The sequence below is a fragment of the Denticeps clupeoides genome, chromosome 13 (genome assembly GCF_900700375.1).
Source record: "Denticeps clupeoides chromosome 13, fDenClu1.1, whole genome shotgun sequence".
Lineage (NCBI taxonomy): Eukaryota > Metazoa > Chordata > Actinopteri > Clupeiformes > Denticipitidae > Denticeps > Denticeps clupeoides.
In genome coordinates this window covers 19,582,057-19,607,583 of record NC_041719.1, presented here as the reverse complement: position 1 = coordinate 19,607,583, position 25,527 = coordinate 19,582,057, and the positions used below count along the sequence as shown (strand labels likewise).

The 25,527-nt window shown below is 41.6% G+C and overlaps 1 protein-coding gene across 2 annotated transcripts; it reads left to right on the top strand.

Annotated features, from left to right (window-relative positions):
- Window positions 1-429: 429 nt before the first annotated feature.
- On the top strand, window positions 430-25,453 carry abca4b (ATP-binding cassette, sub-family A (ABC1), member 4b). Of its 2 annotated transcripts, XM_028999647.1 has the most exons (51): window positions 430-549; window positions 1,036-1,147; window positions 2,899-2,992; window positions 3,082-3,223; window positions 3,307-3,446; window positions 3,880-4,007; window positions 4,951-5,148; window positions 6,169-6,258; window positions 6,473-6,713; window positions 6,876-7,015; window positions 7,570-7,686; window positions 8,224-8,421; window positions 8,693-8,898; window positions 9,096-9,272; window positions 9,372-9,594; window positions 9,833-10,054; window positions 10,312-10,516; window positions 10,767-10,859; window positions 10,937-11,149; window positions 11,344-11,518; window positions 11,600-11,731; window positions 11,848-11,987; window positions 12,538-12,675; window positions 13,167-13,351; window positions 13,659-13,764; window positions 13,879-14,084; window positions 14,245-14,299; window positions 14,940-15,014; window positions 15,656-15,831; window positions 16,201-16,325; window positions 16,449-16,547; window positions 19,084-19,273; window positions 19,514-19,608; window positions 20,224-20,256; window positions 20,344-20,449; window positions 20,537-20,611; window positions 20,689-20,858; window positions 21,055-21,232; window positions 21,312-21,427; window positions 21,560-21,707; window positions 21,985-22,108; window positions 22,211-22,340; window positions 23,042-23,162; window positions 23,294-23,356; window positions 23,436-23,542; window positions 23,651-23,792; window positions 23,923-24,057; window positions 24,174-24,277; window positions 24,439-24,531; window positions 24,619-24,868; window positions 24,962-25,453. In XM_028999647.1, the coding sequence occupies exons 2-51, from the start codon at window positions 1,082-1,084 to the stop codon at window positions 25,079-25,081; spliced, it is 7,005 nt and encodes a 2,334-aa protein (XP_028855480.1). In that variant the 5' UTR covers window positions 430-549; window positions 1,036-1,081; the 3' UTR covers window positions 25,082-25,453. The 2 variants fall into 2 exon arrangements, with proteins under 2 accessions (XP_028855480.1, XP_028855481.1); XM_028999648.1 differs by lacking the exon at window positions 14,940-15,014.
- Window positions 25,454-25,527: the final 74 nt, after the last annotated feature.

Here is a 25,527-nt window from a genome sequence, read left to right as displayed (position 1 = left end):
AGAATAAAAGGGAACTTCTCTATTCATCCTAAGACTAGAGGGAAACTGGCACTATATAAAACATTTACTTCAACATGAAATATGTGTATTTTGTGACGTGTATCTCAGTAAAAAAAAAAAAAAACCTGCCCATGTGGCATAGCTGGCCACCCTGGACACACCCAATCACATGTCACCTGCACCAAACAAGAGAACTGAACACAATGTCGCTTATGCCAGTGTGTAAATAGCGGCATCCACGGCATTGTACCCCCAGTGTGTACGACGTTCCTACCAACTCTACAGTGTAAAATGTAGGCTACAAAGCACCTGCCTTAAATGTGTTTATGCAGATTAATGTTGTGAACCCGTGCCACAGCGAGACGGTTCATGGCGTTTAAAGCTTGTCCCACCTCGCCGCGTATACCTGCAGCCCTCTGCGATTTAGTTTTAATTCGGACATGTTGAGTGGGGATTAGGGCAATCGGATTAGCTTTAGCACCCGGGAGCCCGACGCTGGGACCTGACGGACAGTGAACAGCTCCTGAAAACACGCATTTCTATGCTGAGGTAAGCCTGGAGGTCTTTTACACTTAAACTAGTCACGAGTCTTCTTGTGCTGTTATATGTGCTTTTGTAGTTCTTTATTCGGAATAAATTTGAACTTTGTAGGATCAATTTTCGGTGTGTTCTGACTGGTCAGTCTCTTCTGGTCCTGCATGGTCCACCAGATGAATAGATGAAAACAAGAAGGGCCGAGCTGTTCAGTTAAACACTTCAGTTTTTGAGGAGATTATAAAATAAAAAAACTGAAATTGTGACGTCACAGGACATTGCTATTCGGTGCAGGTGCGAGGCTGGTGCTGTTTTTTCACTTTGCTATCAGGTTAGAGCTGCTGGTCAATCTGCTCTGTCCAGAAGGGCGGTGAGGTAATGCTCGGCCAGAAAATATTATTACAGGGCAGAATTTCTTATTGTTACGAACAGAAGTGAATCGGTTTAATTATTGTGTGTATAAAGGAAGGCTGTAGACTCACCTGAACTGGGAATTTGCAGGTCGTTTACCCGTTGATGGACCCCTGTAGGGGTTGAAGGGCCAGTCATGAGCACCGGCCGCCAGATCCGGCTTCTGCTGTGGAAGAACTGGACTCTGCGCAAGAGACAAAAGGTGGCATTCTTTTCTTTTTTTGCTCCTCATCAAATTAAAACCACTCAATAATGATTGATTTCTATAGTGGTGGTAGTAGCCTAGTGGCTAACACACTCGCCTATGGACCAGAAGACCCAGGTTCAAATCCCATTTACTACCATTGTGTCCCTGAGCACGACACTTAACCCTGAGTGTCTCCAGGGGGGCTGTCCCTGTAACTACTGATTGTAAGTCGCTCTGGATAAGGTTGTCTAATAAATGCTGTAAATGTAAACACACAATAAACATGCAATTTCCAGAAGCCACATCATAACTAATTAAGAATTTTTAAACATCTGATTCCACATATGGAGATTTAACATAATTCGAATCTTGTTAGATTACCAGTGCATTTCCGAAAGTAACACATTGTATCACCCTGAATGTGCGTGCTGCTATAGTTTAGTTGACAGAAATGAAAGGTGACTTCTCAGCCACTCTCATCTTGAAATTATTGCCTTGTTGTCCACCAGGGAGGGGTTCTTGTTGGCTTTGTAGTTTTGAATGAATAGCAAGACCAAGCAAAACATTTAGGAGGAGGAAAAGTTACTACTATGCAAAATCTGGAAATGGTACAAATGGGTGGCAATTAGCATAAACCGTTTAGGTCTGTGGAGTTTAGTTTCTCATTCATAAAATGTAGTATTGGACTACAACTTTTTAATACTGCCTGAGAGATCATACCTTAACCTTTCAACATGGATAACTCTCAAGATTTCCCTTAAACATGTTTCAAATCAGGGGACACAATCTGCATTCCACGGTTTTAAAATACATGTCTTTGCAGTCACCCTACCATATACAAAGAGTGGATGAACATTATGATCAATATCAAATCAAACATCAAAATAATAACATTGTTTCAGGGTCCAGAGACAAAACAGACATTTTTTCTAGTACATTGTTATTTTTTTAAATGAGTTGAACAAATTTCAGGCACGTTTAGGCCAAACATTTAGTAGATGTTGTTGGGGATTTTATGAAAGGTAGTGTTTTCCAGTGCGTGTTTTCAAGGTACGTTACTTCTGGCTTTCAACCATTTGTCCAGCTTTTTCTGTACCTGATGAGTTGTACATTGTTGAAGCTACATGTTGAAGTTCATCTCAGAATGTGCAGGACATTTTGATATCTAGCTGATACTTATCTTGTGGTTAGTTTTATTATTATGTAATTCTCTCTACCCTTTAACACAATACTGTATGTTTTTGGAGGTATTATTTAATACTTAGGATGTGTTCACCAATTCTTAACAGGAGATCATTGGTTATTTCTCATTTAGATTATGATTTCTGTATCATCACAGTAGTGACACTGACATGGTCAGGTTGTTGACCTAGTCTAATAATAACGCTATTATGGATTTATTTCTTGCATGCTTAGAATATTGTCCTTGTTAGGTCACTACTGCAGTTTCACTAGAGGCTTCAAGCCAAATGCTATGTGAAGTGGTGAATCCAAAAGTGCCCCAAGAAATGAACCATCAGAGTTGATCCTGCAGGGATTGCTGGGATAAGATCCAGCATCTCCTCGGCCGTGAACATTATATGCAGGTTTACATCTTATTGGTCTAAGATGTCACTGGTCACTGATATTTATCAGGTATTAATCACACTGTAAAAGACAAAACACATCAGTGTCTCTAGTCCTTTGCTGGACACTGAGATTGTGTCAGTTAATGTGGAGTTAGTTAATTGCTGTAGGTATCATAATATTTTTTTTTTTTTTTGTAGATCCGGTTTCTGGTGGAAATTTTGTGGCCAGCAGTATTGTTTATTGGCCTTGTGTGGTTAAGGACAGCCAATCCTCTCTATCGCCAGCATGAGTGTAAGTTATATCTGTGTTTGTCTGTCTTTCCTCTTTGTATTTGTGATTTTTCAGATCTGCTTCATCACACGCTTGGTTTTTACATACAGGTCATTTTCCCAACAAGGCTATGCCTTCTACAGGAATCCTGCCTTGGGCTCAGGGGATTTTCTGCAATGCCAACAACCCCTGTTTCCGCCACGCCACCCGTGGAGAGTCTCCTGGTGTGGTGTCCAACTACAACAACTCCATGTAAGATAGACCTTTTTGGTAATTCTCGGAATGTAGCATTCCTGGCGCAGGTCTCTCATTTGTTCTGTGATCTTGTTCCACAGCCTTGCACGGTTCTACGCTGACTTTCTGGAGCTTTTGTTTAACGACACAGAAATCCAGCAGCTCGGACGACTGTGGGATGAACTCTCTGTAATGAGCAATTTCATGGAGACTCTCCGCAGAAACCCATCCATTGTTTCAGGTATAGACATCCTAATCTTGTCTGTGTGTTTTTCAGTTTTATCCTGATTTGGAGAGGACACATGAATAAAAATCACATTATATATAATCTTGCATTTCTCCACTCCGCTATTTGTTACAAAGTTGTGCTGTAAATGAAAATAGCAGAATATTGGCTCAACAAACTACCACTTTGTTATGGTTATAAGAATGGAATTCAGCATCTTACATTTATAGTATTTATTAGACGCCCTTATCCAGAGCGACTTACAATCAGTAGTTACAGGACAGTCCCCCTGGAGCAACTTAAGGTTAAGTGTCTTGCCCAGGGACACAATGGTATTAAGTGGGATTTGAACCTGGGTCTTCTGGTTCATAGGCGAGTGTGTTACCAACTAGGCTACTACTACCTCTTGTATAACTGACAAAAGAATTCTGCCCAATTTGATTTAAAGGTAGGGGTTTAAAGGTAGACGACATCCTGAAGGATGATGAGGTTCTTACGGCGTTCTTGCTGCGGGATGCTGGAATCTCGGACACCGTAGTGAACCAGCTGGTTAATGCCAAAATCAGAGTGGAGCAGGTAAGTAATAAAATTCTCAATTGTCTGCTCAGCCATGATTGCTGTATGAGCTGGCTAATCAGTATTAATGGTAGGTGTGAAAGTGAAGTGTCACTGTGAAGCACTGCAGCACAGCACATGGTGTACACAACAAAATGTGTCCTCTGCGTTTAACCCATCCCCCTTAGTGAGCAGTGGGCAGCTGTGAAAGATGGTATGGTACTTTCCTTAGTGGCACCTTGGTGCTTTGGGACAGGAACTGGCAACCTTCTGACTACAGGACCATTTTCTTACCCACTAGGCCACCGCTGCTGGAAATGGCTGATTAATGGAATATCTGCATACATGCAGAGAGAAACTTAATCAGCAACAATTAGTCAAATGGAATCTTTTGCTCGTTAATGAAACCCTTTTAATCAGAAGTGGATTAAAGAAGCAATAAAACGGTCCAAATTCACACCAGTACAGTATCTAGTGAATCAACAAATGTGGGTTTGACTATATCATGAATTTTTTCAATTACTTAAAAAAAAAAAAATAAATACAAATTTAAATGTAAAAATAAGACAATTTCTAAATAACCCTAAACTTTGGAATAATGTATGCAACCACCAAAAATGATCTGAAAGGCAGAATGGAAAGCTGTTCTTGATTATAATTTATTCAACTTGTGGAAATGGCAGACATTTTGCACCACCGCAATTAAAGTGCATTGGGATTATTAGAAAGACAGAGTTGAAAGAGCCATACTGAGATTAGCCGGGGTGCTCAAGTCTGCTTTATAGGGGTTGCAGCATTTTACAATGCAGCATACACATTAACAGGGCCTTTGCAATACATACATACATATTTTGGACAGCTGAGGCACATCTCAAGAAATTCATTCATTTTGATCATTAATACAGACTGTATGTGTAAATTAGTGCTTTTGCAACATCATTGTGTTCTTTCTTGTATGGGATAGTTTGCATACGGTGTTCCTGACCTGATGCTGAAGGACATAGCCTGCAGCCAGGCACTGCTGGAGCGCTTCATCATCTTCCCGAGCCGACGTGGACTCTACGGAGTACGCAACGCCATGTGCTCTCTCTCCCCACAGCGTCTGCAGATGATCGAGGATGTGCTCTATTCAAATATTGACTTCTTCAAGCTTTTCCGTCTGGTTAGTTTCTGTCACCATTTTGTTTACTGCTTTCATATAATGTTTATGCTTTTATGTAAATGTTTGAGTTTCCTGTCTTTTGATGAATCAATAATTTCAGTTGTTAAATTGTTGCCATTGTTTTGAATTAAGCAGATCATTTTTTCATTTTTTTTATGGTGAGACTTCTTTCTTTGACTTTTTGTGCATAGTTGGCTCTCTGTGTCTGAGGTTCAGTCAAGGAGAGGCAGCTGAGCATGGGTCCTGGACATGGCCTCATTCATTAATGAGCTTACTGCGGCCTGTCCCTCTCAGTAAAAATAACCTGCCAATGTGCCATAGCTGGCCACCCTGGACAGACCCAATCACATGTCAGCATCCAAGCAGTAGTAATCTAATACCCTGAGTCTGTTTTCAGGTACTTTGTGTCTGTATTTTAAGCGTAATCAAATGAATGGCCCGGTTAGACATGTTTACTGGATTCTAGCTCAGTTCCCCTCCCTGATGGGCAGGGTGACCAGGTTCCAAGAGGGATGGAGATGCAATATGAGACATGTGATTACATTCACTAGATCACAAATCAGAATGCTTGAATTAAAGTGGCTGATAGTCAGTTTGGCTGGGTAGTAGCCCTGGACTCAAGATGTCTATTAGTAGAGATCACATTTTTGATATTCACTTACATACATATTAGACCAGACATCTAGGCAAACTGAAGAGAAGGAGAGTAGATGGAATGCTGTGCTTCATTTGGGACTATTTTTTTTTATTGACAGAAACATGATTAAATAATGTGGAAATCAGAGGTAGGGTGTATGAAAGCTGTCAGTAAACCATATTGGCTCCTCCCTTCTAAAAATGTCCATAGAAAGGATGGAACAAGAGTTAAGTGACACAAAGGAAGCTAAGAGTGGGGAAAGGTGGACATACTCACACAATAGTCATCCACATCATGAAAAAGGGCAGGAAAAGAATTTGCTTTGCTTAAAAAAATCTCGAAAGTTTAATTTGTTTGGAACTTCTTTTACTTTTCCCGTTCAGCTGCCCACGGTTCTGGATGACAACTCCTCTGGAGTGGACCTGCATTACTGGGGCCGAGTCCTGACTGCCGTATCTGACAAGATCCAACTGGTAAGAGACAAACTTACGTGGACACATATGCGTGGACACACCATATGTTTTTTTCATATTCTTGTGACCTTGTGCCCTGTACACAGTGTGCACTTCAGGCCTTTGAAAGAAGTTGTAACCCCAGAATGTTTTTTTTTTCTACTGTAATAAGAAGAAACATTTTAGCACACTATCTCCCTCTCTCTCTCTCTCTCTCTCTCTCTCTCTCTCTCAGTTGGCTGCAAGGAATAGCTCCAAAGACATCCTGAGGGTCTTGACTCCATTGTTACAGTCAGGTACCCCAGCCTCCTTCAGCCAGATTATGTCTGTGGTGTCAGATCTGTTCTGTGGTTACCCAGAGGGTGCAGGCACCAGCGTCTTCTCCTTCAACTGGTATGAGGACAACAACTACAAAGTCTTCCTGGGTGTCAATGGGTCCAAAGGTCATAACAATTACGTCTACGACTCTAGCACCAGTGAGTACAGACAGTCACATTTCCATTGTGAAAGGAAAATCATAATTGTGTATTAAAATGTGAGATGTGTTTGAGTGAGATGATTACACTCATATTGTAATCTGGATGTCAGAAGAGAGAAAGTAGAGCCCTCATTCCTCTGTCCTGTTCTCCTCTCTGCAGCACCATTCTGTAACTCTCTTATGCAGAGCCTGGAGTCCAACCCTGCTACGAAAATTGTGTGGAATTCAGCAAAGCCTCTGCTGATGGGGAAGATTTTATACTCCCCCGACTCCCCAGCTGTCCGCAGGATTCTTAAGAGTGTAAGCAAAAACAACTGTACATGGAGAGCATAGATAAACGTTTCCATTCTTCATAGATGTAATAAATTGCCATTATGACCATTTTGTAGACTTTGGCATTGTGTAGATTATGTAAAAAAAAAAAATAAAGCTAAACTCAAACTTATTTAGAATAAGGCTGCAATATAACAACATGTTAAATGTGAAGGGGTGTGAATGCCACATTACCACTGTGCATACAGTTCTTATAGTGAATCTGGAAAGTATTCACAGCACATCACTTTTTCCATTTTGTTATGTCACAGCCTTATTCAAAAATGTATTCAGAATGGGAAAATTTTGACTTTTTGGAATAATGATTAACATCTACAAAAAAAGTCTCACATGAGCTTACTTCTTTTGGAAAACAGAGATCTAAAAAAAAAAAAAGTAAAAGATATACCTTGAGGATTTTGTCCAAATTTTTTCCAGAACTCCAGTGTAAAACTGAGACAAAAATAATGAATGGAAGAACATTGGAAGAAAATTACTGTGTTAAGGTTATGGCTGATTGGTGTGTGTGTGTGTGTGTTCAGGCTAACACCACATTTGAACAGCTGGAACGGCTGAGGAACATGGGCCGGGCCTGGGAGGAGATTGGTCCTCAAATCTGGAGCTTTTTCCAGAACGGTGTTCAAATAAACATGATCCGCGTAAGTGTGCATTAATACACAAACATGATTATTAAACAGAATATGGATTATTAGCTACTTTTAACAACTCATGAATCAGAAAAGCAGACTGAAGTTGCTGCTGTACTGGTGTATTCCAAATGCAATTCTGGTCACGCCCTATTTGAGTAACACAGCCACATCCAGTTTGAGATTCTTCACTTATGAGATTTTTGAGATTCAACCATTGTGAAAGGATTGTAATTGCTTGGATAGTACTTCTGCACCGGTTCACGCATATCAAGGTTACCTTAATCATCACAGATATCATCATAAGCACAGCATTTACAACTGTTACAAATTTTTGTATAGCACAAAATCACAAGCAGCATGTCTCAATGGGCTTTACACGCCTCCAACTTAGACCCTGTCTGGACACAAGTAAAAACTCACATGGAGAAAAACCTTTGGAAGAAGTTACTCAGAGATGGACCTCCGAGAGTGTGCAATGGGTATCACTGTACTGCATTTAGAAAAGGAATAATAGATATGTGGAGTTATTCATCTCTTTTTCTGTAGGACACACTCAGAAACCCAACAGTGATGGACTTCCTGGATCGGCGTCTGGAAGCCTCAGAGATTTCCACCAGGCATATCCTAAACTTCTTGTACACTGGACCGGAGAAGGAGCGGGATGAGAGCATGCCCAACCTTGACTGGAGGAATATCTTCAGCCTGACAGACCAGTTCGTACGCACCTTCAACCAATACACAGAGGTCAGGGCCAATTACACATGGTGTGCTGTTTTCTTAGATGCATCATTATGGCCTTTTGGTACTACTAAATCCTAATCCATGGGTCAGTTACAGATTGCATTTGTGTAGATTTGTAATGGACAATCCAATATGTTTCCATATTGTCTTTGTCAATCGCAGCTGGTGTCTTCTGTGATTGTTAATGTTTCCTATCATTGTCATCCTATGTAAACTATAAATTGAGAAACACATGGACAGTACAATCATCTTTTCCATCTGTGTCTCCCTGCAGTGCATCAATCTGGATAAATTTGAGGGGCATGCAGATGAGGATCAGATGAGTCATCAGGCTTTGTTTCTCCTGGAGGAGAATAAGTTTTGGGCAGGTCTGGTCTTTCTGGACATGTACCCATGGACCACTGCCATCCCCCCACATGTCAAATTTAAGATCCGCATGGACATAGATGCTGTGGAGCGTACCAATAAGATCAAAGACAGGTTGGTTACTTTTAACTTCTTTGCTGGGAGCTATACATCTTGCTTGAAACGTAAAAAGTCAAGAAGTTCATTTTACTGGGACGTCACCCTTATTTAATAAGGCAAGTATTAACTTCTTTTCTCAAATGGGTACCTGACCTCTCCCTTTCTACATTTTCTCTTGTCCTCACATTTCCCATGACTTCCCCACCACTTAGATACTGGGACCCAGGCCCTCGGGCCGACCCCATTGAAGACATGCGTTATATCTGGGGCGGCTTTGCATACCTGCAGGATATGGTGGAGCATGGCATTCTGAAACTACATACAGGACAGGACTGGACCATGGGGGTCTACATGCAGCAAATGCCTTATCCCTGTTATGTGGATGACCTGTGAGTTAAGGCCTGCGTTTAACTTATTTACCATTTAACACTACAGGTTGAAGCTCAAATCTTCACTCTGCCTCTCTCCGCTCTCTTTCTGCATTGCAGATTTATGATCACACTTAACCGCTGCTTCCCCATCTTCATGGTTCTGGCCTGGGTCTACTCAGTCTCCATGACGGTGAAGAGCATTGTAATGGAGAAAGAGCTCCGCCTCAAGGAGACCCTGAAGGCAATGGGCGTGACGAATGGTGTGTTATGGTGCACCTGGTTCATTGACAGTTTTCTCATGATGGCTGCCAGCACCTGCCTGCTTACAATAATTGTTATGGTGAGAAAGACCGGGTGAAACTTGGATTCTAGAAAGTCTCAGTGGTGATTACATTTAGAATATCTGAGAGCCAGAGAACTGATATGTGTGTTTGAGTCACTTTCATGTTAGGCTCACCCACAATTTGGTGTTGTATGGAACACTATATGTTTGAGGATTTTCAATTCTGCCAGTACTTCATATCTCATTTTTGGAACTGAATAACCATAATAAACAACTCTTTTCTTCTCTCACACAGGCTGGTAAAGTACTGAACTACAGCAATCCCATCATCCTCTTCCTGTTCCTGCTGACGTTTACAGTGGCAACCATAATGCAGTGCTTCCTGATGAGTGTTTTCTTCAACAAGGCCAACTTGGCAGCAGCTTGTAGCGGCATAATATACTTCACTCTCTACCTGCCGCACATTCTTTGCTTTGCCTGGCAGGACCGCATCACCCACAACATGAAGTTGGCTGTGGTGCGTGACTACATGACACATTACCCAACATTTGAAGCATTCTGCAATGACTTATTGCTTAGTTCTAGTCAAGTTTGAGGTCGCTTCTGGATGAATGCCCTAGACCTAAAAACTTTTTTTTATTGATCTATTGATGAATGTAATCTTCAACCAAATGTTAGTCATTTTCAGGCTAGCTATAATATATTGTTGAATCATCTTAGCTTAGAGTGAACTGTATCTGAGAAACAACACAGGCGATGTTGCTTGCTTTACAGAGCCTGCTGTCTCCAGTGGCATTTGGTTTTGGAACAGAGTACCTGTCCCGATATGAAGAGCAAGGCCTGGGGCTACAGTGGGACAACATATGTACAAGCCCGCTGGAGCAGGACCAGTTTTCTTTCTTTACCTCCATCCAGATGATGGCACTGGATGCCCTGCTGTATGCCCTCCTTGCCTGGTACCTCGACAATGTCTTCCCAGGTCAGAGCTGCTTGCAATCTAGATCATTCTCAGATCAGTTCCATGGATTTGTGTAGATGAATGTGGTAACTATTCTTTGAGCATGAAGCTGATTTCTATATTTCACAAACACATCATAATTAATATGAATAATTGGATGTAAACTGACATGGCAACTGATATGTAAACATATACACAGATTTATAGTGTGAACATGTTTGTGTGTTCTTTTATCTGCTGTGTATTGCTCATCTGGTGCTTTTTTTTTTAGGGCAATATGGAATTGGTCGGCCATTTTACTTTCCCCTCCAGCCATCATACTGGAAAGGGACATCATACCCAAATAAAGAAGCTGCTGACACAGGTAAAGGCTGAGATTTAAGCACAGAGAGAATTTGCCACTGCCAGTGGAAAGCTTGAAAACACGCTGTCTGTCTACAGGTTCAGAGAAACCTCTAATCGAGAATATGGAGCAGACTGCTGATGTAGAGCAGGGCACTTCTTCACAGACCAACAGAGCAACAGAGTGCAATGGCGTGAGCTCCAGAAAACAGTGCAAGCACAAAGACAAACGTGAGAGGAAGGAGCGAGAGAAAGAGGAGTTGGAGAGGAGACAGGAAGAGCCGCAGGAGGACAAAGATCCCCCCCAGCCTGGTAAACACCTAGCAAACACCCAACATTTCAAACACATTCCTCTGTAAGGCCATATAACAAATTTTATTTAATTAAACGAATGAAACTTTTTCATCTTGAACATAGTAAGTGTTGTGGGTCAGTGCTAAAGAGAAAATTCATCATATTGTCTGCCACTGTATAAAAACACATGCTCTGCATTGTCCTGTCCCCAGGCAGTTTCTTCGAGCCAGAGCCACTGGGCCTCACAGTGGGCGTGTCAATACAGGATCTAGTTAAGGTGTATCCTGGGCGATCGCATGCTGCTGTCGACTGTTTGAACATCACGTTCTACGAGGGTCAAATTACATCCTTCCTGGGTCACAATGGAGCAGGGAAAACCACCACTCTGTGCGTTCACCTCTGTTTGGTTGCCCCATTTACTAATCTTATATTTACCATCTGATGTTGGTTTTCTGTGTTTATTTCCAGATCCATCCTCACTGGCCTATTCCCGCCCACCTCAGGGACAGCCTATGTCAATGGCAAGGACATACGGACTGACATGGATTCTATCCGCCAGTCACTGGGCATGTGTCCCCAATACAACATCCTCTTCCACCAGTATGTCAGATGACACAATTATATTAGAATTTGTAACCATAGTTGTATATTTTTCAGCATTATCTTACTTCAGGTGTTTTCCAGCTTCAGTTGAGTTGTTTTTCTGCTCATTTCAGGCTCACAGTGGAAGAACACATCCTTTTTTATGCCCTAATGAAGGGCCGCTCTCGTGAGGAGGGTGAGCAGGAAGTGGAGGAAATGCTGGAGGACCTGGGCCTGCCACACAAACGCAGAGACGAGGCCCAGAACCTGTCAGGTTGGTGACAGAGTTAATTGCATTATTGTTTACCTTCATGTTGTTAAAAATGTGTAGATATATGATCACAGACATATATTGTGCTATGAATAATGTTGCTCAGAATATTTGTCAAAGTAGTTCTTGCAGGATTAGGCTGTAATGGGTAGAGAGAAATGATCTAATTAATTTCTTTTTGAATTTTGCTCCTTTCTCATTTTGTGTTTATGCATTCGTCTCCTGTATCTACTTCACTGTACAAATTGTTGATGCTTGAGCCAGGAATTGGCTGACACAATCCATCTCCATGGCACATATTTCAACATTGGAGTCCATTTTCTACATATTGACATAATAATAAATGAGTAGGATCTGTGGAGCTGAGATGCCCTAGGGTCACTGCTGGAGTCTAAAAACGTGGTTTGAATTTAATTACATGTAGATGAGTGTGAGAATGCTGCTAACCAAATATCAGTTTACAAATCTGCTAAAACTTTGTGATTACAACATTTTAATGGAAGGTTCAAATGTCCACTGATTCTGACCACAGTGCTTTATTAATATTTTACAGGGGGCATGCAAAGGAAGCTGTCTGTAGCTATGGCCTTTGTTGGGGGTTCAAAAGTTGTGATCTTGGATGAGCCCACATCTGGCGTAGACCCCTATTCCAGGAGGTCGATTTGGGATCTTCTGCTGAAATACCGCACAGGTACACAACTGTACTTAACCCTTCCTGTTATCCAACTTTCAGCACAAACTTAATTTATTCTTGTAATTTTTAGATATGTAATTTATAAGTGGCAGTCGTGGCCTAGTGGGTAAGCAAGCAGACTTGTAACCGAAGGTTTCAAAACCTGAACCGATTTGTTCAAATCCTGAATTGCCAAGGTGCCACTGAGGTCCCCTTGATCATGGTACCGTCCCCAAACACTGGTCCCTGGGTGCCTTTCATGTCTGCCTACTGTTCACCCAGGCTGAGGGGTTAAATTCATTGTGTGCCACTGTATGCTGTACTCTGCTGTGTATCACAGACAAAATCAATCACTTTCATATGCAAAATTTGATTTGAATATAATGAAATTTTCATATTGATATGTATATCAGAGAATCTTCAAACAAATGTTACAATCCCTAATAATATTATTATTTCTGCATCTGACCATTCTTCTCTTTGTTGTCCTCTCTGTACTCTGTACTCAGGCCGGACGGTCATCCTGTCAACACATCACATGGATGAGGCAGACCTGCTAAGCGACCGCATAGCGATCATCTCAAAGGGCCAACTTCACTGCTGCGGTTCACCACTCTTCCTGAAGAACTGCTTTGGCGTGGGGTTCTATCTCACTCTTGTGCGATGCATCAAACAACAGAAAGCCAAACGGGAGGTGAGATGTGCCTCTTTTTTTAGTATTTAGTGCATTCTAGGTTTTATTCTTTTTGTTTTGGTATTGTTGTTTTTATGTTATTTTTATGTATTATATGTGTGATATTTGTGAGTGTTAATTATTTTCTCTTTTATTAGTACACATTAATTATTTTAGTGTTTATTTTGATCAATTTTGGGATCATTTATATTTGGTGTGAATTATTTCATTAAGGATGTATATTTATATATGGTGGTGTGGGTGGATGTGGGTATCTGTGTGTTTTGATTTTCATGGTCTTCTTGTCTCCTCGATAACTGGTTTACAGAATGAGTGTGACTGTGCTTCTGAGTGCTCATGTACCTGCTCAACCTGTACCAAGTACAAAGAGGAGAGTCAAGCCCGTCCTGAACAACCAGAAAGAGTCCTGGATGGTGAGAAGTCTAAGTATTAATCTTAACATACTGTCAAACTTAACATACACACTATGCATTGTGTACTAAATACTGTACTACTCAGACCTCATCACCTACTGTACTTCTTCCCAGGTAATGTAGAGAGCATCACCAGTCTCATCCATCATCACGTCCCTGAAGCCCGACTCATTGAGATGATAGGCCAAGAAATGACTTACCTGCTACCAAATAAGGGATTTAAACACAGAGCCTACGCCAGTCTTTTCCGAGAACTGGAGGAAACGCTTGCAGATGTGGGACTCAGCAGTTTTGGCATATCTGACACCTCGCTGGAGGAGGTACGTTTAAGCTGTACCTGCCTACCTTTTCCCAATAGATTCAGTTGTTCTTGACCACAACAGGCCATAACTTTCCCACAGACAAGTTTGTATGACGTTGTGTATCTAACAAGACAGAATGTATGGTTGTTTTTAATCTATTATGAACAATATTTTGCAGATATTCTTGAAGGTTACAGCAGATACTGAAGGAGGTGGTGTAACTATCAGTCCAGGTAAACACATGATTGCTTTCTCTTTCTTTTACCCTTTTATCTGCCCAGGTGTTTCTGAAAGATTACTTGGGCAGGTATAAGATGGATCCTGAAATGAAAGATAAACCAGCTGTTACAAATATGGTTTAATCTCAGCTCTTTTAATAGTGCTATAGAATGCAAACCTGACTGTTTTAACAGAGTTGAATGAAGAGAGTTAACTCACATACCGTGAACATCAGATCTGTAAATCCTGTACATGTAAAAGAAGGCATTAAATGTATTAGTTGTGCCTTTGCAAACGCTGTGGCACAGCAAAAAGTGTGGAACAGAGACCCCCTGCTTTGTGAAAATGGAATAACAGGGCAAAGGACCCAGTTAAAGGGCCCATTTTTACCAAATCAAGTTTGCATACCAGTTATGAAGACACTACAGAACAATTTATATGATATTGTAGACATGCAGCCTTAGGTTTTTGTGTGATTTAGTGTTCTTGTATGTGTTGATTCTCTTCATTGTTCCACAAGACAAGTTCTGTGTTATGTGTGTTGTGATGCTCTGTACAGTGTTTGCATATTGTCAAGATGTCTCCTTGTTGTGAATTGTGTGTGTGCATTTGTGTGTGTTTTGATGCCATGTATTGTGTCCGTCGGCTCTTCAGAGCAGTTGGTGTTGGAGCGCCGGAGGAATGGGAGCGGTTTATTGAGGGAGGTGGAAGCTGCTGCTGGTGGAGCGGGTAGGCAGCAGGCCCAGGCTGTGGCTTTATTTGAAGCTGGTGTCTCTGTCAGAAAGATGCACTGAATTGATTCAATCATTTTAATCCATTTAAATTTAAATGTAAACATTTGAGAGTTTCCTTAGGTGTTGGAACAGTAGTTCCTAACCACTGATCCAATCACTGAGGGGTGTGCTGAGGTTAACCGAGATTATTGCATTTATAAAATCCCAATAACACACCCAATAAGATAATCAAAAGTCTGTATAATCCTATAAAACAGGAGAATAAGGGAAGGATTTGAGGCTGGAGGGTCCTGGCATGTCTTGGGCATAGGCAGGCAGGGGGGGCTTCGGAGAAAAAAAGTTTTGGAGCCACTGTGACCACTTATGGGTTTAGACCATGCTGGTTAGGTACCGGGGGGAGGATTCCCTTACTGTATTAGACAGAAGTTATTATTACATTTTGGAATTTCCTCATGTCTTCAGTGTGTCTTCTGATAGGGCTCACATTAAAGTCTTCGCCATGGCTCCAGGTGCTTCTGCCAGGTGCTGTTAGGTTGTAGCCAGCTGCAGTAGAGCCTCTGCTGTCTTCCCAACCATGAGCGCTATGAACGTTTGATGCTCTGGCCACTTCAAAATGTTCTTTCTACCCTGGGCCAGATGCCAATGGCTCTGCACAGGCTAATGGGACTGGTGTGGCCACTGAGACAGACAATCATTTGGGAAGGGGCTCCCGGCAAGTGAAGGGTGTCAGCCTGGTCATAAAGCAGTTCCATGCCCTCCTAGTGAAGAGATTCCACCACGCAACACGTAGCAAGAAGGACTTCCTGTCCCAGGTCTGTAAAACACAATGGCAGACAGAGCATCACATAACACACAGCACAATGGCAATCATCAGAATGCTCCATGGTGGTGGTAATAATAATGTGTATATTATGTGTATATTAAGAATATTTAGTTTGATGTTGGGTGGTTGTTTGGCCACACTGTAGTCAGAGCACATTACAAAGACCTCACAAATTAGAGAATCTCAGAAAGAAAGTCAAAGAGTTGTGTTACAGTCCAAAAAAACATTAAATGTACAACGGTACAAATGTACCTACTGTACTGTCATAGAAAATAGAGATGATGGTCCACCAGTCTTCTGTCTAGTCTGCAGTCTGATATATTATGCTGTTTTGATATGTTTTTCTTTCTCCTTCTAGATTGTGTTACCAGCATGTTTTGTCCTGTTATCTCTGATATTCACCATGATTGTGCCTCCATTTGGCGAGTACCCAAGTCTGACCCTGAGCCCCTGGATGTATGGTCAGCAGTTTACATTTTTCAGGTGTGCTGCCACAGCCTCTCGGATACATGAGGGTCTCCACGCCGTCACAGGCCATATTTTTCAAATCTGTTTTTTTTTTTTTTTTTTTTTTTCGAATGCCTGACTGGTCTGTTTGCCCTCCAGTAATGAAAGGACGTCCCACCCAATGATCAACCATTTCAGCCATGTTTACCTCAACTCTCCTGGCATGGGAACCCGCTGTATGCAGGATCTACCTCTCGGGTGAGTGTGTGTCTTCAGTCAGCAATGATATTTCTATATATTTTAGGGCTGCACGATTTGGGGAAAAAAAGACATATTGCATCTATTGAGATCAATATTGCGATATGATAAAGGGCACTTGCTTGTATATCAATGAAAAGTCGCATACAAATTACTAATAGTGAATAGTGTTTAATTTCAAAGTGAAACATACAAACTACTTATAACAACTTGAAATGCCTAGTGCATTCAAAATACAATATTCTACTAAATTAATTAATCACAAAAAACTCTTTACATTTACTGTCGAACGACAAACCCTGGTAAAGCTAAACAACTATTTTGATTATATTTGGCCATTATAAAATCCCGTATTATAGTTTTACGTTTAACCAAAACGTTGTTTGGAGGCTGACTTGAACACAGGAATGCATAGCTTCGCTAGCTTAGCTTAGCTAAGGTTAAGACTTATAAAACGGGATTTTATAATGGCCAAATATATTGTCCAGCCATACCTATTGTCCAGCCATACCTATGAAATGTAATCCCCGGGATCTGGTTTGGAGTGTACAGTCGTTTGTACAGCCCCAAGCAGCACAAGAGTGAGGCATTTTTATGCACTTCTCTCCATAGACATGTATATGCTTCACTCCACAGCAGAGCCTATCGCAATATGGCGGCGGCGTTGGCGTACATCTACCCATACAGGAAGTGCAGAATTATTAGGCAAATGAGTATTTTGTCCACATCATCCTCTTCATGCATGTTGTCTTACTCCAAGCTGTATAGGCTCGAATGCCTACTACCAATTAAGCGTATTAGGCGATGTGCATCTCTGTAATGAGAAGGGGTGTGGTCTAATGACATCAACACCCTATATCAGGTGTGAATAATTATTAGGCAACTTCCTTTCCTTTGGCAAAATGGGTCAAAAGAAGGACTTGACAGGCTCAGAAAAGTCAAAAATAGTAAGATATCTTGCAGAGGGATGCAGCACTCTTAAAATTGCAAAGCTTCTGAAGCGTGATCATCGAACAATCAAGCGTTTCATTCAAAATAGTCAACACGGTCGCAAGAAGCGTGTGGAAAAACCAAGGCGCAAAAATTACTGCCCATGAACTGAGAAAAGTCAAGCGTGCAGCTGCCAAGATGCCACTTGCCACCAGTTTGGCCATATTTCAGAGCTGCAACATCACTGGAGTGCCCAAAAGCACAAGGTGTGCAATACTCAGAGACATGGCCAAGGTAAGAAAGGCTGAACACAGATGAAACGTCAAGACTGGGCCAAGAAATATCTCAAGACTGATTCTTCTAAGGTTTTCTGGACTGATGAAATGAGAGTGAGTCTTGATGGGCCAGATGGATGGGCCCGTGGCTGGATTGGTAAAGGGCAGAGAGCTCCAGTCCGACTCAAACGCCAGCAAGGTGGAGGTGGAGTACTGGTTTGGGCTGGTATCATCAAAGATGAGCTTGTGGGGCCTTTTCGGGTTGAGGATGGAGTCAAGCTCAACTCCCAGTCCTACTGCCAGTTTCTGGAAGACACCTTCTTCAAGCAGTGGTACAGGAAGAAGTCTGCATCCTTCAAGAAAAACATGATTTTCATGCAGGACAATGCTCCATCACACGCGTCCAAGTACTCCACAGCGTGGCTGGCAAGAAAGGGTATAAAAGAAGAAAAACTAATGACATGGCCTCCTTGTTCACCTGATCTGAACCCCATTGAGAACCTGTGGTCCATCATCAAATGTGAGATTTACAAGGAGGGAAAACAGTACACCTCTCTGAACAGTGTCTGGGAGGCTGTGGTTGCTGCTGCACGCAATGTTGATGGTGAACAGATCAAAACACTGACAGAATCCATGGATGGCAGGCTTTTGAATGTCCTTGCAAAGAAAGGTGGCAATATTGGTCGCTGATTTGTTTTTGTTTTGTTTTTGAATGTCAGAAATTTATATTTGTGAATGTGGAGATGTTTTATTGGTTTCACTGGTAAAAATAAATAATTGAGATGGGTATAAATTTGTTTTTTGTTAAGTTGCCTAATAATTATGCACAGTAAGAGTCACCTGCACACACAGATATCCCCCTAAAATAGCTAAAAATAAAAACAAACTAAAAACTACTTCCAAAATCATTCAGCTTTGATATTAATGAGTTTTTTGGGTTCATTGAGAACATGGTTGTTGTTCAATAATAAAATTATTCCTCAAAAATACAACTTGCCTAATAATTCTGCAGTCCCTGTATGTCTATGTGAGTCACGAATCTGAGGTCTCCATTGAACCGAATCGAAAGTCATGTGACCAAACATGTCACATTCGACTGAAGTGAGACTTCAGTCAGCTCGCAAACTATGAAAGAATGAGTGATATGTTGCCGATTCAATCCATGTACTAATCATTTAAATCACAGCATTTTGCGTTCATGTAATCGCACAGACTGACATTGTGATTGCGATTAGATTAATCGTGCAGCACTAATATATTTGTCTTTGTGCCATAATCGATTGCAAGGCTGTTTGCATATTGCATATGTAAAAGTATGATTTATTTTACAGAAATTTTACCTGTGGTAACGCCACATCGGAGTGGGAGGAGCCACCAGTTTCACCCATTATCAGCAATATATTACAGAGTCCTGAATGGACCACATTAAACCCCTCCCCATCATGCCAGTGCAGCTCCAATCAGAAGTTGACCATGCTGCCTGTTTGCCCAATTGGCGCTGGGGGGCTGTCCCCAAAACAGGTGAATGTGACAATAAAATCCCTTATAGAATTTTTTATCTAAAACAACCTCAGTGAAAGGTTATTACATTTATTATACTTGACATTGACTTGATGTACCTGAAACTGGACTGTAGTGGTGTAGCAGTCAGGAACATGTCCTCACACCTCCACTGATTGCAGTGATGTGATGGTCATGCTGTAATGGCTACAAAAGTGGGACCTACTCAATATTTTGTACAAACTAATTTCTCTTATGCAGAGGACTGAGGCCACTGGAGATATCATGCTGGATCTGACCAATAGGAATATTTCCGACTACCTAGTGAAGACCTACCCCAGCCTCATCCGGGCCAGGTCAGTTGAAAACAGCTATTTCATGATGTCACTTTTTGACTTCAGCAACAGTTCTACAGTGGTGAACCTGTATAATCCCAGTGCATGTGCTTATTTTGTATAATTAAATTATTTTGAGGCACTTATGGGTTTCAGATTTTTATTTGCATCCACAGGCACAACTTTATTTTGCAGTAAAGAGACGTCATTCGTAGACACAGATAACTGTGACTGTTCATTCATCTAAACACTCATTGTACAGTCAAGTAGGACAATGACAGTCATTATTAAAACATAAATGTAACATAATTTTAATCAGAGCAATCAGTACAATCAATTAATAAAATAGGATTAAGTCCTTCTTTATTAGCATCCCACCTCTAATCTCCTTTGACTGCGGCTGCCCCCTTGCTGATGTCTTATATTGTCCTTTTCACCCTGGTTTCATTGTTTCAAGTGCATGCAGCTCCCAAAAGCCTGTCCCATGTGAAGCAGTGAGGTTAAATGGATCTACCTTGCACATGATGACCCTATTTTGGAATAATTAGTTGTGTCATTGGTAGCCTCATAACAGGCAGAGCATATTCTGTTTTTCTGAGGACATTCTAACCTGTATGCTCTGGTTGTGGTTGACAGCTTGAAGAGCAAGTACTGGGTGAATGAACAAAGGTATAAATGTTTTTTTCAGTACATCTTAAAATAACTGGAGATTCTGACCAACGCATCAGATCCAAGAAGCCGTTTTTTTTTTATCAGGTATGGTGGAATTTCAGTTGGAGGTCAGCTCCCCATTCTCAACGTCAACCCCAGAGACATCCAGAACACTTTTGGTCAACTTGGGCGCATGCTGAACATCTCTGGGGTATGCAAATTTGCTTTCTATATATGATTGTGTTCTGATTATTCTATAATGATTGTATGAATGACTTCATTTCATTTTGATCCCAAGGGGAGGTATTCTCACGTGACACTTAGGGAGATTGGAACGTTTCTCAGATACATGGAAAGTGAATATAATGTCAAGGTTAGTTTTGTGCTGTACAGTTCTTTTGTAGAGTTTCTCTTTCATGTGGTGTGACCTTTGGATTTTCCTGTGTCCAGGTGTGGTACAACAACAAAGGTTGGCATGCCATGGTAGCTTTCTTGAACGTTGCCAATAACGGCATTCTCAGGGCACACCTGCCACATTATGCCAACCCAGCAGCATATGGCGTCACTGTCATTAACCACCCCCTCAACCTGACCAAGGAGCAACTGTCTGAAGTCACTGTGTGAGTGTGATTCTTACTCAGAAGTCCTCAGTCTGCTGCTGCATTTCCATCCAGTCATGTCCATATTAAAAGAACTATGGAACCAGTTTTGTTAAAGCAGTTTACATCAAGGTTTCTTCATGTGATGGGGGATTTATGTTGGCCTCATTGGACATTTATCCAAGATGTGATGTATCTCTTCCTCTGTCACCTCCAGGCTTACAACGTCAGTGGATGCAGTAGTGGCCATCTGTGTTATTTTCGCCATGTCTTTCATACCCGCCAGTTTCCTCCTCTACCTCATTCAGGAGCGTGTCACCAAGGCCAAGCACCTGCAGTTTGTCAGTGGTGTCAGCCCACTGGTGTACTGGGTGGCCAACTTCTTCTGGGACATGGTACAGTTACTGGATTACCTGTAAAATTGTCTTTAACTTCAGCATCTACAACAGTCCCCATCAACTTTTTGTTGTGCAGGTGAATTACACCATAAGCACAGCAATGGTCGTGGCAATCTTTGTTGCATTTGACAAGAAGTGCTACACCTCTCCTGCTAATCTCCCAGCGTTGGTGGCACTCCTCTTTCTATACGGGTGAGTTTGGTGCAACAGATCAGTATTTATTTCCCCATTCATTTTCCAAACTGGGACAGAACAATTTCAGCACAAAGCTGAAGAATACAAGAACATCTCTGCACAGCATTAAACCCATCACTGTTTCTGCAGGTGGTCAGTCACGCCCATGATGTATCCCATGTCCTACATATTCAGCATTCCCAGCACAGCCTACGTCTCACTTTCCTGCATCAACCTTTTCATTGGTATAAACAGCAGTGCCATCACCTTCATCCTGGAGCTCTTTGAGAACAATCGGGTAAATAATTTTTTAAGCCAAATGTAAAATTTTTTATTTAATTTTTTAAAAAATAGATTTAAGACCCTACAATCTTACAAATCCAACATTCTACACATTTTATACACTTCTCACCCCATCCACACTTCCATAGTTCATTTATTTACGAAACTGTACAAAAAGCTAGCCAGTCGTAACAAATTATGATGATGTACAATCTAGACTTTTAAGGGTACAAAAATGAAGACTGAGATTTTTTAAAATCTCATGAAATTTCTTTTCATGCTGGACCATCCAGTCTCTTCTTCTTTTCAATGATGGGCTGAAAAAAGTTCTTCTCATCTTCCCTCACTTCTGTCTGGGCCGAGGTCTCATTGACATGGCCATGAACCAGGCAGTTACGGACGTCTATGCTCGTTTTGGTGTGTGTTAATTTCATCTTGTAGAAAATAAACAGATTCGGCATTTGTTGAGATCACATTGCCTGACTCCCATTATAAGTTTCTTTTCTTTTGTCTGTGTAGGGGAAGAGCACAGTGTTGACCCTTTCCGATGGGATTTTGTTGGGAAGAATATTTGTTTTATGGCTGTTGAAGGCTTCGTCTATTTCATCCTCACTATCTTGATCCAATACAAATTCTTCCTTCATCACTGGTAAGCAGTTTTCCAACAAGACTTTTAAATGAAACTGTCTTATATGTTAAGTGTTTGGAAATTACTTTTAGTATGCAAAGGAATTTATTCTTATCAAATATTTATCCATGTGCCCGACTGGCTCTAAGCGTCTCAGTAATTTAACAGATTCCACAAAGCACTACTCTTTAAAAGTGAAAGTGATTGTCACATGTGACACACAACATCGCAGCACTCATTGCACATGGTGAGATGTGGTCTTTGTTTTAACCCATCCTCTGAGGGATGGTGGATAGCCATGAAAGGGTGTTTGGGGGCGGTACCTTGCCATCCTTCTTCATGCCACTCTGTTCTTTACCCACTAGACCTTACAATGAGTAGTTAAACACTCAGGGTTAAGTGTCTTGCTCATGGACACAATGGTAGTAAGTGGGGTTTGAACCTGGATGTGTGTATTATTCACTGCAGCCATCACAGGGCTCTCACTTTAATCCTGAAGGCCACTGGTCCTGAACATTTTTCTGTTGATCCACATTTAAGACACATGATTCAAGCTCTTTAGCTACTAGTTCTTGAGCCAGGTGTGGAGAAGAGGAAATAACTCGTCTGTGCAGGGCTGGTGGCCTCCATGGCCTAATACCTGGTTCTGTGAAATCATTCCTGTCTTTTTTTATAATTTCTTTATTTTTTTCATATGGAGAGAAATATTCTTCTATCTGCAGGACCTCAGATTACAGAGGAAATCTTGTACGGGATGAAGATGAGGACGTAGCCTCTGAGAGGCAGAGGATCTACAATGGCGGAAGCAAGAGTGACATCCTTCAGATCTGTGATCTATCCAAGGTAGCCAGCTGTCCTCCCTCTTAATATTAATAAACATGTCCATGATATGATGAATGTAAAAGCAATGCATAGTTATTTTAGTCCAGCTCTACTGAAAGCATCTGACTTTTACATTTCTATCATGTATACAGACTTACATTGGCAGGAGGAGACCAGCAGTGAACAGAATCTGTGTTGGAGTACCAGCTGGAGAGGTAATGTAGAACATTATTAATATGTTATTATACATAAAGTACACAATGTACAGTTATGGTGCTGTTTTATTTTTTGTAGTGCTTTGGGCTTCTAGGGGTTAACGGAGCCGGAAAGACAACAACTTTTAAAATGCTGACTGGAGATACAGATGTTTCCTCTGGTGATGCCTCAGTAGCTGGCTACAGGTACCAAAATTTTATTTAATCAACAGTCATGGTATGTCATGGTATCAAGCTTAGTGGTCATAACCTATGTTTACAAATGTATTTGAAACCTTTTTATATTTTGTGCAGTATTCTGTCCAACATTCTGGATGTGCACCAGAGCATGGGCTACTGTCCCCAATTTGATGCCATAGATGAACTGCTGACTGGCCGGGAACATCTCGATCTGTACGCTCGTCTTCGTGGTGTCCCCGAGTCAGAGATTAGCAGGGTAAATTGGAAAACATTGACAGAAATGTCTCCAGTGAAGCTTACAGAATGTTAACCACCACAACTAATTGCGGTTACTTTTGCATCTACACATTTTGGGATATTATAACATAAAAACGTGTGACCTCCAGGTGGCAGAGTGGGGTATTCAGAAGCTGGGTCTGTCTGAGTACGCCGACAGGTGCACAGGCACCTACAGTGGTGGCAACAAGCGCAAGCTCTCTACAGCGATTGCCATGATTGGCTGCCCACCACTGGTTCTGCTGGTGAGTGTGGCTGGTGCTTTCAGATCTTTGGATTCTTGTTTGTTTTGTGGAACCTCATGTTCTGTTCATGCTGTGAGTGTTTCAGATATGTGTTTTTCCCTGTGTTTGTGTGTCAGGATGAGCCCACAACAGGCATGGACCCCCATTCTCGGCGGTTCCTCTGGACGGCCATATTAAGCATCATTCGTGATGGCAGAGCAGTGGTGCTCACCTCACACAGGCATGTGACCACATGAATCATTCTTATGTCCTGCCTGCTTAACCAATTACATTTCAATTCTTAACCACAGATAATATCACATACTGCAACTTTAGTGACTGCAATGTCATCTTTAACATTGGTGGTCTTCAATTCTTATGTCTGTGTCCTGTGTCCTGCAGTATGGAGGAGTGTGAAGCCCTGTGCACACGTTTGGCCATCATGGTTAATGGAACGTTCAAGTGTCTGGGCACAATCCAGCACCTTAAATACAAGTAAGATTTGCCTGCTGTTATTTGCAAAATGATAAATCTTATCAGCAGAGCTAAGCAGAAGGGGTTTGCCATGATCATGTTCTCCAGGTTTGGTGATGGGTATGTAGTCACCATGAAGATCAGGGCAACAAAGCCAGGAGTGTCCCCAGACCTGAGTGCAGTGGAGGCGTTCATCGAGAGCAGCTTCCCTGGCTGTGTCCAGCGAGAGAAGCACTACAACACCCTACAGTACCAAATCGCCACCTCCTCACTGGCACGCATATTCCAGCTAGTCATGTCCAACAAAGACAAGCTCAACATTGAGGATTACTCTGTATCCCAGACCACTCTGGACCAGGTACTCTCAGGACCACGGCACTAATCTCTAAACACAGGTATGGTACCGTTGGCATCTTTGCAGACAACACACGTCTTTCTGTCTTGTGTGCAGGTGTTTGTGAACTTCGCTAAGTTGCAGTCGGGAGAGGAAGACTATGCTGCTGTGGCACAGAAAACTGCAATTTTGCGTAAGGAGAAGAAGATCACCCCAATCAGGGTGAAGAAATCGTGAGAACTGTATGCGGAATGAAGAATGGTGGAACTGGGCATCTGGACTAATTAAACCATTTCTGTGCAGTGTTTTGGCACTGCCCTTCAACATCTTTGTATCAGGAAGAAAAATGTAACATAGTGCGACTAGAACTTTGAGGAGATTCACAGAATTCCTCTCTGTGTCAATTTGTAAATCACTTTTGCAATTTTTGTTAAAGGAAACTTGTATATTTTCATAAAATATTAACAAAACATTTGTTACAACATTTCAAGAGATGTAAAAATCGTGATTTGTTGGTCTTCAGTGTTGCTTCATATTAGACAATGCAGGGCAAGATATGGCATTGCTTGCTGATGCTGTACATGAACAATAAACGCACTGGTGAAAGTCTGTGTAGCGGTTTTCAGATATTTCTCCATTTGGTATGCTGCTGCTTCCTGATCTTCCTGATTCCTGCTCATGCT

Excerpts from the sequence above, each read along its gene's own strand:
- abca4b (XM_028999647.1), top strand. The coding sequence starts at position 1,082 with ATGAGCACCGGCCGCCAGATCCGGCTTCTGCTGTGGAAGAACTGGACT. Across the intron at positions 1,148-2,898 it reads CTCTGCGCAAGAGACAAAAG|ATCCGGTTTCTGGTGGAAAT; the intron begins GTGGCATTCTTT and ends TTTTTTTTGTAG. Across the intron at positions 23,543-23,650 it reads GCCTCAGTAGCTGGCTACAG|TATTCTGTCCAACATTCTGG; the intron begins GTACCAAAATTT and ends TATTTTGTGCAG.